This window comes from Pinus tabuliformis, chromosome 2_2, assembly GCF_031772625.1.
Source record: "Pinus tabuliformis cultivar Carrire ecotype Pingquan chromosome 2_2, CPIR1, whole genome shotgun sequence".
Lineage (NCBI taxonomy): Eukaryota > Viridiplantae > Streptophyta > Pinopsida > Pinales > Pinaceae > Pinus > Pinus tabuliformis.
Genome location: NC_142300.1, coordinates 1,242,762,658 through 1,242,777,957, shown reverse-complemented (window position 1 = coordinate 1,242,777,957; position 15,300 = coordinate 1,242,762,658). Strand labels below are relative to the sequence as shown.

Here is a 15,300-nt window from a genome sequence, read left to right as displayed (position 1 = left end):
ACTCAAGAAAAGATAGAAAAGATAGATCAACGCCTTAGAATTCAGCCTCTTCGAGGGGGCAACCTCCTTTACATTACATAAATGAACAATTCTTTGATGATTCAAATGACAAAACCTCCTTTCTATATATAGGAGTCTAAGGAGTCACAATATAATCCAGCCAACCTAACAATAATAATATAAAGCCACAAAAATAACAATAGAGGGATTCTATGGGGCACAGTAATAACAATATGGGGGCAATAGGGACACAACAATATTAATAAGGGGTATAACTACAATAGTAATGGGGTAATCACTAGCATTATAGGGACCCAGCAGGGACGCAGTCGATCAAGTGTCTATGAGCTTGCCTACTCATGAAGACATCAAGTTGTTCGTAGACAAGGACATCAAGAAATGACAGCAGCAGCATCACAGGGAGAAGCATCATGAACAGCAGCTGAAGGCAGCATACCGGATGCAACTAATGCAAGAAGAAAGTTGTTGACAACACGGAGGTGGAACATAGTTGCAAGCTCAAGCAGATCCACTAATGATGAAAGCAACTTTGGAGACTCAGGCTATGAGGTGACGGCACGATCACGCGAAGACAGAGAATGGAACAAAGAAGGAGTTGCATGTGCTGAAGCAGCAACTCAAGGAAGAACATGAGCTACACAGACAAGCGAATGAGTTGTAGCAGGAACAGGAACAGCAGGGGGCGCAACATGCACTCACGGATGAAACTGTGCCCATACAAGTTATAGATCCATCCCAGCAGCTGGCACAGAGCAGACATGGTGAGCAGTGTTGTTGATTGCATGCAAGGGATTCAGCAGCATGCATGTCATTGTGCGCACACATGCAATCCAACCCATTCAACACACTCACCAAGGCGAAGACAAGAAGCAAGTCCGACTGGAGTTGAGCATGTAGTTGACAGTTGATGTGCATGACCACTAGCACACACTAGAAGATCAGCACAGACACTATGCATCAGTGTGTTGCCGGTTCAGTTGCACTAAGAAGACCATGCGCATGCTAGCAGACGAGTTGGATGAAGGAGCCACACCAATGCACCCGGATGCAACGGAGGCAAGAGTTCGCTTCAGCAAGATGTCACCATGGAGTGCATGCACACCATCACGGACGACCAAGCTTGGCATCAGCTCACCACCTTCACCATCACAAGCATGTCAAAGAGTTGGTCTCACCACAACAAACCGAGTGTCAGTGATGTCTTGCATGGCTTGCTCAAGCCATTTTGTCTCACATGAGCACATGTGCATTGTAATGTAAAGTCATGTCAAGTGTAAGTCAAGATGTGCTAGTCGGATGTAACAGTCATAGAGTAGGTGAAGAGTCATGAGGGTAGTTGAACTGTCACAAAGGGGAATGTCAAGGGTCACCCCACCCTTTGCTATAAATAGTCCCTCATAACTCATTGTAAAGGCTTTTGGTCAGCCAAGCTTCGATAGGAGTATCTTAGAGAAAGCTTGGATAGTATTGTAACGAGCCTTGGCTTCTCCACTGCGCAGAGCTAGTACATCTCTTTGGAGGAGCAGGCGGTTGTGGCTGTAACGTTCCACTATTGGAACTAGTGGTTGGACATGGATGTATTGTATGACTGGAACTTACACTTAATATAACAGAGCCAGCACGTTTCATGCATATGTTGTATTGTATTCTATGCTATCTAGTTTACTCTAAATGATATATGTATTTGTTTGCTTACGCATGCATGTATGGACTATTTTGTATAAGTATGTATGAATCTTTCTTAAATGTGTTGTTGGTTTAACCATCACTTTGGATTGCTCGCTAACTTGCTTTCCAGCTTGTGATGCATCTTCGCTCGTGCGTTCCATTCCAAGCCGCGTACTATTATGGGTTTCCAAGGGGCGCACTCACCTCACCCTCAGTGTCTTAGAACCTCTCATGCACCTTCCTTGGCTTGCTGCCGCTGTCACACCCTTGCTACCAATAGAGACATCGTACTTGCCTCTGTGCGAAATTGCGGTCAAGTGCGAAATTGCGGTCAAGGCATTACCGTACGACCCACTGTTGGGACTCCTACACCAAACAGTCTGAGGTCTAATTGGGACTTCTTACCGGGGAAATCCCCTTACATGTTGGCGAGTCCAGCACCGTCAACATTTTGGCATTAGAAGGAGGGCTAGATGACAAACTGAGTCCTCACATCTGTTTTGAATCTCTACATATCTATCATGACTAACTATCGAGTTGCTCTTCCGGAGTGCATGTCTTATGGAAACGATTTCATCATCTCGGAAAAGCTCTCGGATAACTTGTCTCATAAAACATTTGATGGTGGAGGCTACGTAGCCTTGGTTAGGCACACAGTCGGTGTTGTAGGCTCATGCGAAAGACATGGATTCTTTGAAGAATACATGAGTTGCGTGTTGTTCATCTACACGCTTCAAGGGCACCCAATGCACTGGTGTGCCACGCTACCCGAAAAATCTATTCATTCTCTTGCTCATCTAGTCGCAGAGATAGACCGTGCTTTCAATCACTTTAACTATAAAGCACTCAACAAAGAAATTCTGGAATTACGAAAAGCACTTGATGAATCCGTTGAACAGTTTTACACACGCTTTTGTAATCTTGCATACCGATTCCCCGAAGATGATATTGATTGGGAATTTCTCGATGGGAGATTTGAGTATCTTCTTTACATATCTGAAAATCCACAATTCTTGAAATCACTCGAATCCCGCTCATACTCCGATGATGGAACTACGCAATCACGAGCAGGCACAGTCGTTGTCACAAGTGACTGTCCGCCTTCACCTCATCAAACAGCTCCACCACCGCAGAGTGATGTGGGAGATCATGCACATACCTTTGTTGAACTGTCACATCCTCCCACCCCACCTGCTCTTGATATCTGCGCAGATTTGGCTTGCAAGCCTGTTGGTTGTCACATGGATTCATTCCCTCGACCTCTGTCCTTGCGTTCTGTTGATCCTCCGAATTGTATTGTCTTGTGTTCTTCCATTCTGGACTCCTCACCTATTGTGAACGAGGATCAAGTTGTCGACGGAGTTGGTGTTATGCAGCCAACCTGCGCCATCATTCATGATGAGTGTGTGCAGGAATCTAAAGAAGAACCTGTGGTGAAGGATGACTCCCTTCCAGCCGCGCCTCATCCGCTTCATCCTGACATCCCTTGTGATTCTGCCACTACTGATTTCCCCTGTGAAAACCCATTTCCGGATGTTTCTACTTCCAATCATTCACAAGACACGTCAGATGTCAATCTATCATCACAGTGCGGAGAGGACACATCTTCCTCGGAAAATCTGTCCAATCTGTCATCTATCTTTCCTGAAAACACAGAGGGTGAACATCTTTGCTTCCCATCTACCCCTCTGTCTGATTCATCAAATCATGAGGATGCCGACAAACATCTTGAATTTTCTGATCTTGGTTGTCGTGATCTATCCACTTCCTCATCCGATCACGATGTTGATTCAATCGTTGTTAATTTATCCAAGACACTGGTCTACGATGATCTATCTGTCAATGAAGTCAAAACCCCGCAGACTATCGAGGCACTTCAGCCCGAGCTGATGGTTATGTCAGGCCCTTGCTGTCTTGAGGTTGGTTTCACTTCCAGTCAGGAAATTGTTGAAACACTCAAGGCTCCTCATCATTCTCTATTTTGCATTGAAGATCAACCAAACACCCAGATTTCGCTTCCTCCACTCGAACTACACGATCCCATCGCTCATGCGTTGGAGGAATCTTACACAGCAAGCACACATGCACAACATAAGTGGTCTACCTTTCTCACATTTGCTTGCTTGTCACAGTCAAGAGAATGCATACACTCAACATATGCACGCAGTGTAGCATAGCACCATGGTAGCTCCACAAAATGCATGTCATACGCTTTCACTCATTTTCATTATGTGGACGCTTTTAAACTCAGATTGTGTTTGTATTCACTATTATATATTTCTTATTTGCTAGTTTGCATAGCTGTCTTGTTCGTGAACCATGCCTTCACCAATATGGGTCAACCAATGCGTTGGTGGCTGCATTGAAAGTATCACTTCACGTGAGATGGCCCATGCACCGTTAGCTTAGGAGTAGGAGTAGTGTTTGCTTTCAATCTGTTTGCTTTCAATCTGTTTGCTTGCATGCCTGTTTGCTTACTTGCTTTGTTGGTTTGTTCGCTTGCTTGCTTGTTTGCTTACTCGCTTTGCTTTCGCTTTTGCTTCTACTTCTGCTTTGCTTTGTTGTTTGTTTGCTTGTTTTGTTCGTAGGTTAGTTTCGCATGAAACCATGTATGACTCTTGAAACAAGCTAGGTAAAGTACGAGAGGACTTGTACAACTATCAACATTTGGTTATCTGTTGTCCGCTCTCTTATGTAAGAACTTGTTGTCTTCAGTCCATGATACATCAATGGAAAATACATACTATTCGAAGTGAACCTTGGTGAAAACACAACGCTTGCGTGCTCACTAGTATCACCTACTCTAATCGGTTGTTTTTGAATTAATCCTTGTCAACTCAGTCAAGTAGAGTAAGGTGAGGGGGAAAACTTTAACAGGCACGTCAGAGGTATAATAAACTACTTCTCTGCAGGAACAACCTCTTCTTCTCTCAATAAGTCGGGATCCCTCTTCCGCCTCTGAAATGAATAAGTGTTATGCACATTTATGAAGATGAAAAATGAAAAAAATGAAAAAGTGAAAAAAGTTTGAAAAAATGAATAAGGCGAAAGAAGAGAAAGGCTTCCTGCGTAGAGAGGTGATGCAAGTAACTCCGTTGGGGTACTGACCAGGCTCACTAGCAGCAGAGCCATGCTTGTGTTCCTATGTGACTCTGCCGGGGTACTGTCCAGGCCTGCTGGCAACGGAGCAACACCAAAGATGAAACTAAGACTCTAACAACTATAATGCTTGTGCACCAATATACCCCTCAACCCCAATCGAAACAACTGTGTTTCCTTAGCTTGGAATGTGTGTCAATCGACTAAGAGCTTGCCAGGTGCTACATCTTACAATCAAGCTAGTGTGAAACCGAGACAAGCTGAGAACTGAACAATACTTCCGGAGGTGTTAGACTTTCTTTTCACAAACAAGGTCCATCCAGAGAGTTGGAGTTCTACTAGTGTGTCGCTAAGTGTTGTAGCGGCTACAACCACCCTCCAAAATTTTGCCTTAGCTTCGTTTTGGAGCCTCCCTCCCAACCTTCACAGCAGCATGTCTTGGTTCATCAAGTACACAAACTCCAGTGATTTTCTTGTAGAGAGATAGCTTGTCGATCAAACCTTGATGCATTTCCCTCACAGGTTGTTCATCCGGACTTGGTCCAGCAGCAGGCTGAGTAGCTCCTTCAAGAATTTGCACAAATCTAGAGGGCAACCAGCCTTCCCTCCAGAAATTGCACAATCCTGATTGGCAGCCTGCTAGGCCCCAGAATTGCGCAATTCTGTTGAGTAAGCTTCACCCAGAAAATTGCGCAATCCTTCCTAGATGGGCTGCTCAACCCAAAATTTGCGCAAATCTGGGCAGCAGTCAACTGCTCTGCCCAGAATTTCTTAGCAGCCAGCCCAACTCCCAGCCAGAAATGTGCATTTTCTCCCAGCAGTTGAGCAGTCTCTTGCATGTGCAGCTGAGTTGACCGATTCCCTCCGGGACCAAGCAAAACAGACTTGCATGCATGGGCTGCTTCTCCCAAGGCAGCATGCAAAGGCATCCCTTGTTTCAGGGATCTATTTTTAGCAGCTGGAGGTTACATGCAAGGATCATTTCAGAAACCTCCCACCAAGTGTCACTTTCCCTAGATTTGTGGCATGCGCATCACAACCTCGATTTTATCAAAACTCATCAACCGAACACTGCAGAGCTCATTCCTCACATCAACCTTGCAGCTCTGACATCCCACATCGCATCTAGGAGTTGTCGGCACATTCAGCTCAGCTGTTTTGGGGTAAGCCCGCTTTCCATGTCTTGTGTTGCATTTCTGGCGCTTTTTGTGTTTCGCTTCATATGAATGTTGTCTGCTTGATTTCAGTGAGCACTTGCTGTCGTTTTGATACATACTAGCTTGTACTAGCACCGTTTCAGTTTTCATTGCTATCTCACTGTTGTCGCATGCATGAAATTGTTTTGCACGAACGATCGCCGATTCGGCAACTCGCTTCACCCACATGCATGTTGATCTGTTTACTGAATCTTTCATTCAATGTTTGCATGCACCGTCAATCACTTCTACTTTCACTTAGTGTCACCATGCATTCACTGTCATATTTTCTTTCAGTTGCCTATCGGCGAGTCTGGCCAACCTTGGCCCAAACTCTGCCTTCACTGAGACAACATTGCGCAATCTGGGGAAGGAAGGCTCTGTCTTCCTCTCCAGAAATGTGCATTTCTGCCCAAGCATTGTCCTCCAAAACTATTTTGCGCATTTCTGAGGGACAGTGACTGTTAGCCCAGAAAATTGCGCAATGCGATCACTGAGCTTGCAGCCATTGCCAGCTGAGATTGCGCATTGCGCAATTCCAGCAGTTAGCAGCCAAAATGGACTGTTCATTGCACAGTTCCAGCAGTTAGTCAGCCTCCCAGCAGCCCAGGCTGTGCCTTGCACAGTCTTGGCAGTCAGTCTCCCGACCTCTCGACGGAAATTGCGCAACGTTCATGAGCAGTCACACAGGTATGTTGCAAGTCAGTTCTCAAGTTCATTTTGGTTTTCAACTGACAGATTGCTTGCCATGAGTGTTGCCATGTCTCCAGGTATCGCAGTTGTTCATCTGCCTCTCAGCAGTACAAGTACAATGGTTTCCAGAGAGCAGAGTCGAAGACACCATTCAAAGCACACTTGGGGATGCAGTCGATCAAGTGTTTATGAGCTTGCCTACTCACGAAGACATTAAGTAGTTCGTAAACAAGGACATCAAGATATGACGGCAGCAGGATCACAGTGAGCAGCGTCATGAATAGACGCTGAAGATAGCGTACCAGATGCAACTAATGCAAGAGGAAGGTTGTTGACAACACGAAGGCGAAACAGAGTTGCAAGCTTAAGTAGATCCACTGATGATGAAAGAAACTTTGGAGACACAGGCTATAAGGTGGCAGCGTGATGGCACGAAGACAGCGAATGGAACAAAGAAGCAGTTGCATGTGTTGAAGCAGCAACTCAAGGAAGAACATGAGCTACACAGACAAGCGAATGAGTTGCAGTAGGAATAGGAACAGCAGGGGGCACAACATGCACTCACGGATGAAACTGCGCCCGTACAAGTTATAGATCCATCCCAGCAACTGGCACGGAGCAGACATGGTGAGCAGTGTTGTTGATCGCATGTAAGGGATTTAACAGCATGCATGTCATTGTGCGCACACATGCGATCCAACCCATTTAGCACACTCACCAAGGCGAAGACAAAAAGCACGTCCGACTGGATCTAAGCATGTAGTTGACAGTTGATGCGCATGACCACCAACACACACTAGAAGATCAGCACAGACATTATGCATCAGTGTGTTGTCGGTTCAATTGCACCAAGAAGACCATGCGCATGCTAGCAGACGAGTTGGATGAAGGAGCCACACCAATGCACCCGGATGCAACGGAGGCAAGAGTTCGCTTCAGCAAGATGTCACCATGGGGTGCATGCACACCATCACAGACGACCAAGCTTGGCATCAACTCACCACCTTCACCATCACAAGCATGTCAAAGAGTTGGTCTCACCACAACGAACCGAGTGTCAGTGATGTCTTGCATGGCTTGCTCAAGCCATTTTGTCTCACATGAGCACATGTGCATTGTAATGTAAAGTCATGTCAAGTGTAAGTCAAGTTGTGATAGTTGGATGTAACAGTCATAGAGTAGGTGAAGAGTCATGAGGGTAGTTGAACTGTCACAAAGGGGAATGTCAAGGGTCACCCCACCCTTTGCTATAAATAGTCCTTCATAACTCATTGTAAAGTATTTTGGTCAACCAAGCTTTAATAGGAGTATCTTAGAGAAAGCTTGGACAGTATTGTAACAAGCCTTGGCTTCTCCACTGCGTAGAGCTAGTACATCTCTTTGGAGGAGCAGGCAGTTGTGGTTGTAATGTTCCACTATTGGAACTAGTGGTTGGACATGGATGTATTGTATGACTGGAACTTACACTTAATATAACAGAGCCAACACGTTTCATGCATATGTTGTATTGTATTCTATGCTATCTGGTTTACTCTAAATGATATATGTATTTGTTTGCTTACGCATGCATGTATGAACTATTCTGTATAAGTATGTATGAATCTTTCTAAAATGTGTTGTTGGTTTAACCATCACTTTGGATTGCTCACTAACTTGCTTTCCAGCTTGTGATGCATCTTCGTTCGTGTGTTCCCTTCCAAGCCGCGTACTATTACAGGTTTCCAAGGGGCGCACTCACCTCACCCTCAGTGTGTTAGAACCTCTCATGCACCTTCCTTGGCTTGTTGCAGTTGTCACACCCTTGCTACCAACAGAGACATCTTACTTGCCTCTGTGCGAAATCGCGGTCAAGGCATTACCGTATGACCCACTGCTGGGACTCCTACACCAAACAGTCTAAGGTCTAATTGGGACTTCTTACCGGGGAGATCCCCTTACATGTTGGCGGGTCCAGCACTGTCAACAGGAGGCCAAATTTATCTGTAGAGGAGGTCGTTCAAGCAATGCGAATAGCCAGCAACCTCAGTGTGAGTTGCCAGAAGAGCCACAAATTAGTAGTTGAAGGTCGGATCTAGTTCCAGAAGGCAAAGAAGGCAGAACGAGTGGTTTCCAATGACAGAGGGAGGCAGGACAGCTCAGTTAGAGTCTGTTTCCAGGCAGTGCGAGTAGATCCAGAGCCGCTAGTGTGCATTCTGGGTAGAGGTGTGAATAACCAACAGGAAGTGTGAGCGGCTGGATAGAGGTCAAGTTGGTTTGCAAAGGAGATGTGAGATCTCCAATATATTTTGCCAATTGTGATCTATATTTGGTAGAGGATTGCCAGTTGGGCATCCAGTTGTAATAATTCTCAAATTGTTGCATAATAAAATAAACCCTCATCTGCTGCACCGGTTTTCCCTTTGGGGTTTTTCCGGGAACGTTTAGTCCAAAAATATTGGTGTTGTTTTTATGATGTGTGTGCATCTATTTCTCAGTTCCTACTTTATAATTACGCAATGTTTATTGTGAAAATCGCATAAGTGATTTAATCGTTATTTTTCATAAACAAATAAACTGCTAATAGTTAGAAGATTAAACTCCAGTTGGTGCATTTGTGGAAATTTCACAAACACCCGAGGAAGAATTTACAGGGAAAAAGACAAAAATCAGTCATTACAGGATTTTTGGTAGATTATTGCTTATTGTCACGTTCCAGATGAGAAGCATACAAAAATGGATTCGACTACAGAGAAAGGGTATCTCTTTGGTTACAACGAAACATCCCAAGCATACAGGATCTATATTCCAAGGACTTGGATGATCATTGTGAGACCAGACGTTAAGTTTCAAGGGAAGAAAGCCTTCAATAGTTCTCATGAATTGCCAACAATTGATCAAAGTCAACAAACAAAAGCTCCAAGGGTTGAACAACAATCTCAGGCACAGGGTGCAAGTACAAATGCAGTGACTAGTATAGGAACAAGTATAGGTGTTAACGAGAGGTCGTAAAATATGGAGCAACATATTGATGAGGAGCATGAAGCTCCACCCACTTCAATTGGTAGGAGGAACCGCAAGGTGCTTCAAACATTGAGAGATGCTCATGAGTTTGTCGGAGCTCCTAGATCGAGCACTAGGGACAGGGACATAAGACCACAAGAGAGATATTCAGGTTACATGGCATTGATGAGTCAGCTCATTAACAGTGAGCCTTCCAGCTATTAGGAGGCTGCACAACAATAGGTTTTCCAGGATGTTATTGTGGAGTACACCTCCATCATGAAGACCGATGTTTGGGAGGTGGTGCCTAGAACATTGGATAGGACAATGGTTGGTTCTCACTGAATCTAGAAGATCAAGCACGCTACAGATGGCAGCATAGAAAAAGTCAAAGCCAAGTTCGTGGATAACTAATTCTCTCAAAACGAGGGAATAGATTATGAGGAGACATTTGCTCCCGTAGCCAGGTATACTTCCATTAGGGTCGCGATCTCACTTGTGGCACAGATGGGATGGCAGATTCATCAAATGGATGTCAAGATGGCGTTCCTGAACAGAGTCATAGAAGAGGAGGTCTACATCAAGCAACCGAAGGGCTTTGAAGCATACAACAGGGAAACACATGTATGCAGATTGAAGAGAGCACTATCTGAGCTCAAGCAAGCTCCCAAGGCATGGTATGTCGTATTAATAGCTACTTGCAAGCGATTGGCTTCGTAAAGAGTGAGGCGGATTCTATGTTTTGAATGTGGATGATCTATTTGCGACTGGGTCATCAACGCTCATAGAAGATTACAAGAGGGACTTAGTAGCAAAGTTCAAGATGAAGGATTTGGGGTTGATGCACTATTTTCTAGGACTAGAGGTGTGGCAGACAGATGGGGAAATTTTCCTTGGTCAAGGGAAATATACTTTGGAGATCTTGAAGAAATTCAGAATGTTGGACTGTAGACCCATGTCTACACCTATAATAACTAATTGGAGGAAGATTGATGCATCAAAGCAAAAGACAGTGGACCCTGCTCTATATAGACGGCTTAGAGGCTCTCTTATGTATCTGGTCAACACAAGGTTGAATATTTGCTTTGCAGGCAATTCTCTTAGTCAGTTCATGGTGGAACCAAAAAGAGTGCAATGGACAGCAGCAAAGCATGTGCTGCAATATCTACAAGGTACAGTTGAGTATGGGTAGAAATATACCCAGGGTGATGGTGTCAGATTGATTGGCTACAGTGATGCAGACTGGGCAAGTAATACAGTGGACTGAAAAAGCACTTCAAGGTGTTGCTTCAGCATGGGATCAGGGGTTGTCTCTTCATACAACAAGAAGCATAACTCTATTGCATTAAGCTCTACAGAAGCAGAGTACATGGCAACGAGCATGGCAGTATGTGAGGCCATATGGCTTCAGAAGTTGCTGGTGGAATTGTTTGGTCAGGAGATAGAGTCAACCATCATTCACTGTGACAATCATAGTTGCATCAAGCTATCTGAGAATCCAGTATTTCATGATCGATTGAAACATATTGACACACGATACCATTTCATGAGGGGCTATGTACAATTTGGATTAGTTGACTACAATATGTGCCTACATATAAGCTGGTGGCAAAGATTTTGACGAAGGCCTTGATAAAAGGCAAGTTTGATTTTTTAGGGACAAGTTGTGTGTTGTGGAGAACACCTTCCTTGCTAAGAGGAAGTGTTAAATATTGTAGCTAGGACAGGTGTTCTAGCCTTGAGAGGTGTCACTGAGGCTAGGAACACAAAGAAATTAATTATCTCCAAACCCATGTAATTTTTTCCTAAGTTTAACCTAAGGAAAATGCCTTAATTAAGTTAATTAATGATTTTTACATATTTTCTAAATTAAAACTTCGGAAAATTGGTTAATTAATTGACATTAGTTGAGATAAGGTCGATTTGTCTCTAGAAGCTTCTTGAAAGTTTCTATGATGATCTTAGTCATTGATTGGAACAAGATAACTTTTAATCTTGGTTGTTTATTTGTGAATGAGTGATTATAAAGGGAAATCAATGGGCAACATTAAAGCACATTGAGTTGAGTATTATTGGGTGAGTTTTCAAAGAGACACCAAGAGGGTTTCAGCAGCAGTAATTGAGAAGGATTTTTTTGGGGTTTATTCTTCATTCGAGGGACTTCCGGATTCTAAGTTTCAGAGGAAGGTTTTGTATTCCGAGTTATTTTCTGCAAGAGAAGGCCGAGATTTTCTCCAGGGCATGAAGAGGCTATGCGAATTGCCAAAGGAGGTTGAGTTCTTCTAGGCCACACATGTGGGCTAAGAGAGGGCCATACAAGGGTCGAGTTGCTTCCAGAGGGCCATATGGTTTGCAGAAGGAAGGCAATGGGGTTTTCAGTTTTCCTAGTTGATTTGATCAGCAGAGGTGAAGATCAATTTACTGGTGTGAGGCAAGCAGTAAATGTAATTTCTCATTAGCAAATTTGCTGAAGAATTAATGATAAAACGCTAATCCTGAAAATTGATTTTCCCCACCTTGGGGGTCTTCCAGAGACATTGTCCAAAAATAGTTGTGTTATTTGTATGATTGGTTGCTCGTATATTCTGCTGCATTTTATTTGGTGAATGGTGGTGTTCATGTTTTTTATTCATTGCATTCAGCTGAAATTTAATTTTCTTTGTATAAATAATCGAAATAATTTACTAGGTTAATAGCAAATTTTGGGTAGTGGAAATTTCACATGCAATCCATCTCTAAACCAAAAATAAATCAATAAAGAGGCTCTAGATCACCTCTAGAGTCCAATAAAAATCCTGCTACAACAAATACCTACATATCATCAAAATCATTGCCTATACTGTGATCCTCGTCATCAATAACACCCTCTAAGCATTAAAATAAAAGAGAAAAAGCTTAACCTGGCAAATCAAAATTTTGTTCGAGTGATGAGTACATTTATGATTTTTACTAGGGTCATCACAGAGGAGTTCAACAATCAATGCCACCAACATCAAGGTAAATAGAGGGCTTGGTGCTCTTGATTAAATGTTAGTTTCAAACTCTCATACATGACAGAATCAATGGAAATGTTGCAATCCCCGCAATCTTGAAATCTTGAAGATTGTTGAGTCTGCTGGATTTTGAGTAAGATCTAAAATTCTACTTTCTCCATATGAAATTCAATGAGGTTGGAACCACTCATAACCATTCTAAAACAATTAATGGTAATGTTAAAAAATTAAGTAAAGGGATGAAATCCTTTTACTTAAAGATATTAAAATTACCATTAATTACACAGCATTAACAGAGCCCTAGGGTTGAATATTAGACTACCCCACTCATTTGTTTTTAATTTGCATTCCAAAGGTCCTTAGCCACGTTGTGTGGATCTCATTGGTGAAAAAAGGCTGGTTCAATACCAAACCGGTCGGTTCAGTTCCAAACTGGCCTTTTCTGGTTCTGTGCCACCAGTCAGATCGATTAGAGATTGAAAACGGTCAGACCGGCCAGTTCAACTTATTCCAGGCCGGTTCTGATAACATTGTGCATATGTTGCTTACCTGCCCTTGTGCCCAGAAGAATCTATGGTTTACCCGAAGTAGCATCCTTAAAATGAGGGTAAGTGCCTCTAAAGTTTCCCACATGATATATTACCTGACAAAAAATAAAGATAAAGATTAAAAAAAAAAAAATCACAGTGTAATGCCTTTTCAATAGATATCTTTAGATAAATACAAGGGTTTGCTTCATATGAGGTTTTTACCGGCATATGTTTCAAAAATTTATGCTCTAGAGACAGTTGTTATCAATCTCAAACAAAAGTTCCTTTGATGATTTAAGGCGGAGAAAAGCAGCAGGAGAATGATGACCGGTAAACTGATATCACCGAGTCAGACCCGCAGAACGAGAGGTGGTCCGAACCAACCAAAGTATGAAAAGGATGATCCGCCTGCCTCAAGCCTGATCCTGGCTTCAGCTTGAGTTTTTTGGTTCTTTATCATGATCATGCGACCCTTATGGCATATGAATTTCAGACAGTTAATTTGCTAAGGATACACGATATATTTTGTACTTAGCTGATCTGAGGCAATTTCGCAGACTTTAATGCCATGAATTGCCTTTTGCCAGTGCTTATGCTGCCACTGTTGTGGCTCTTTTTTCTGTAAAAAAAATGCCCTGTTTGTGCATATACCTGAGCTTACTATTGAAAATAAATAAATAAAAGCAGACAAAAGACTACGGTGATCTATTACGCATTTTCCATTAACTATGTTTTATTTCCTAATGACCTACATACACAGAGCACATGGGCAATTGAATTTACCTAATTATTCTTCGTAAAATCTTTCTGCCAATACCCAATCTTTGAAATGAGGGAGCGACCTATAGAACAGACCGATTATTGATGTTAATATTTCCTACTGTGTATAACTGGTTGAATCAAAATTACAATACTCACCGCAATGTCATAAATTGATGCAGTTAAGCTGGAGTCAGAAGTAGCCCTGCCAAAGCCTACTAAGGATTTCTGAGTCGTCACTCCAGAAAATAAGCTATCAAACCATGCATGAGGTTCTTCTCCTCCTCTGGTGTGAACTGATACAACTACAGTGCTATTCATCAATGCAACTTCAAGTTTTTTGGGATCAACTGGCTTGACAGAACCATCATCCATAATCTCAGGGAATTGATCACAATTCTGCTGGGTGGCTCTCAGAAGGGCTGCAAGCTTATGTACATTGACGTCCAGTGGATTGGTGCTCACATGGATTGGAGGAAGCGTTACTCTTCTGGAAGATGGCTGGATGCCTTCGGCCCTTACAATTGTATTCCTTGGGTTTAGGGTTCTCAGAGGAGATGATACCCAGCTTCTATATTTGTTCAATTCATATGTTTTAGCGACAGAAATCGGTGAGAATCCATTCACCCAAAGGCTGAATTCCATCTCTTATGGTGGTGAAAGCATCATTCGCACTCCTTCCCATTATTTCCCATCGGCTGTGTGCGTGAAATTTTGTTTCTTAGTTCTGTGTGCGTGAAATTTTGTTTCTTAGTTCACTTTTAGGAGTAACGGGAAACTGTACATATAGATCAGATGGATACGAAACTTTACCAATAAGCTGACGGTTGTTTGGCAAGTGGTATGAGTTGCCTGTATTTGTCATTGAGCCAGACATTATCCACATTCAGAAATTTGGTTGGGAACCTTGAAGCACTTGCTCAAATTGTTACTTGTTGGGAACCTTAAAGAGTGTTGTTTGAAATGGTTGCTGAAATTGTTACTTTTTGGAACCTTGAAGAACTGGTTGATATTGTTACTGATATCGTTTGTCGGGAACTTTGAAGTATGGGTTGAAATTGTTACTTGTGATTCTGGGCAAATACAAAATATATGAGAGTCTATGTTTTCAAAACCATTTATCTATTTTGAAATAATTATTTATTTATTAGGATTAATATATTAATATAAGTTAGGAGATAGGATTAAAAAAAAAATATTTAGTTAAGAAATTATTTTTCTTTGATTTAAGGTAACAATTTGATATTCAAAGATATTTAATAGCCGCTAAAATATGTTTTTGTTATGGATCACTATGGGATTAAATAGTATGGTTTTCGTTAAATAATGGAGTTGAGTTACCTTGGATTTGAGGATAGTAGT

General features: G+C 42.5%; 1 protein-coding gene across 2 annotated transcripts in view; it reads right to left on the bottom strand.

Annotated features, from left to right (window-relative positions):
• LOC149197993 (GCN5-related N-acetyltransferase 3, chloroplastic-like) overlaps nucleotides 1-14,772 on the bottom strand; it is a 144,955-nt gene extending 130,183 nt beyond the window's left edge. The window contains exons 1-2 of one of the 2 annotated variants that reach the window (XM_089406047.1): nucleotides 14,098-14,772; nucleotides 13,963-14,021 (exon numbers count right to left, since the gene is read on the bottom strand). In XM_089406047.1, the coding sequence (XP_089262173.1) occupies nucleotides 13,963-14,021; nucleotides 14,098-14,583 (545 nt within the window). In that variant the 5' untranslated portion in view covers nucleotides 14,584-14,772. The remainder of the gene's footprint in view (nucleotides 1-13,962; nucleotides 14,022-14,097) is intronic. The other variant, XM_089406046.1, reaches the window with a different exon arrangement.
• Between the last annotated feature and the right edge of the window lie 528 nt (nucleotides 14,773-15,300).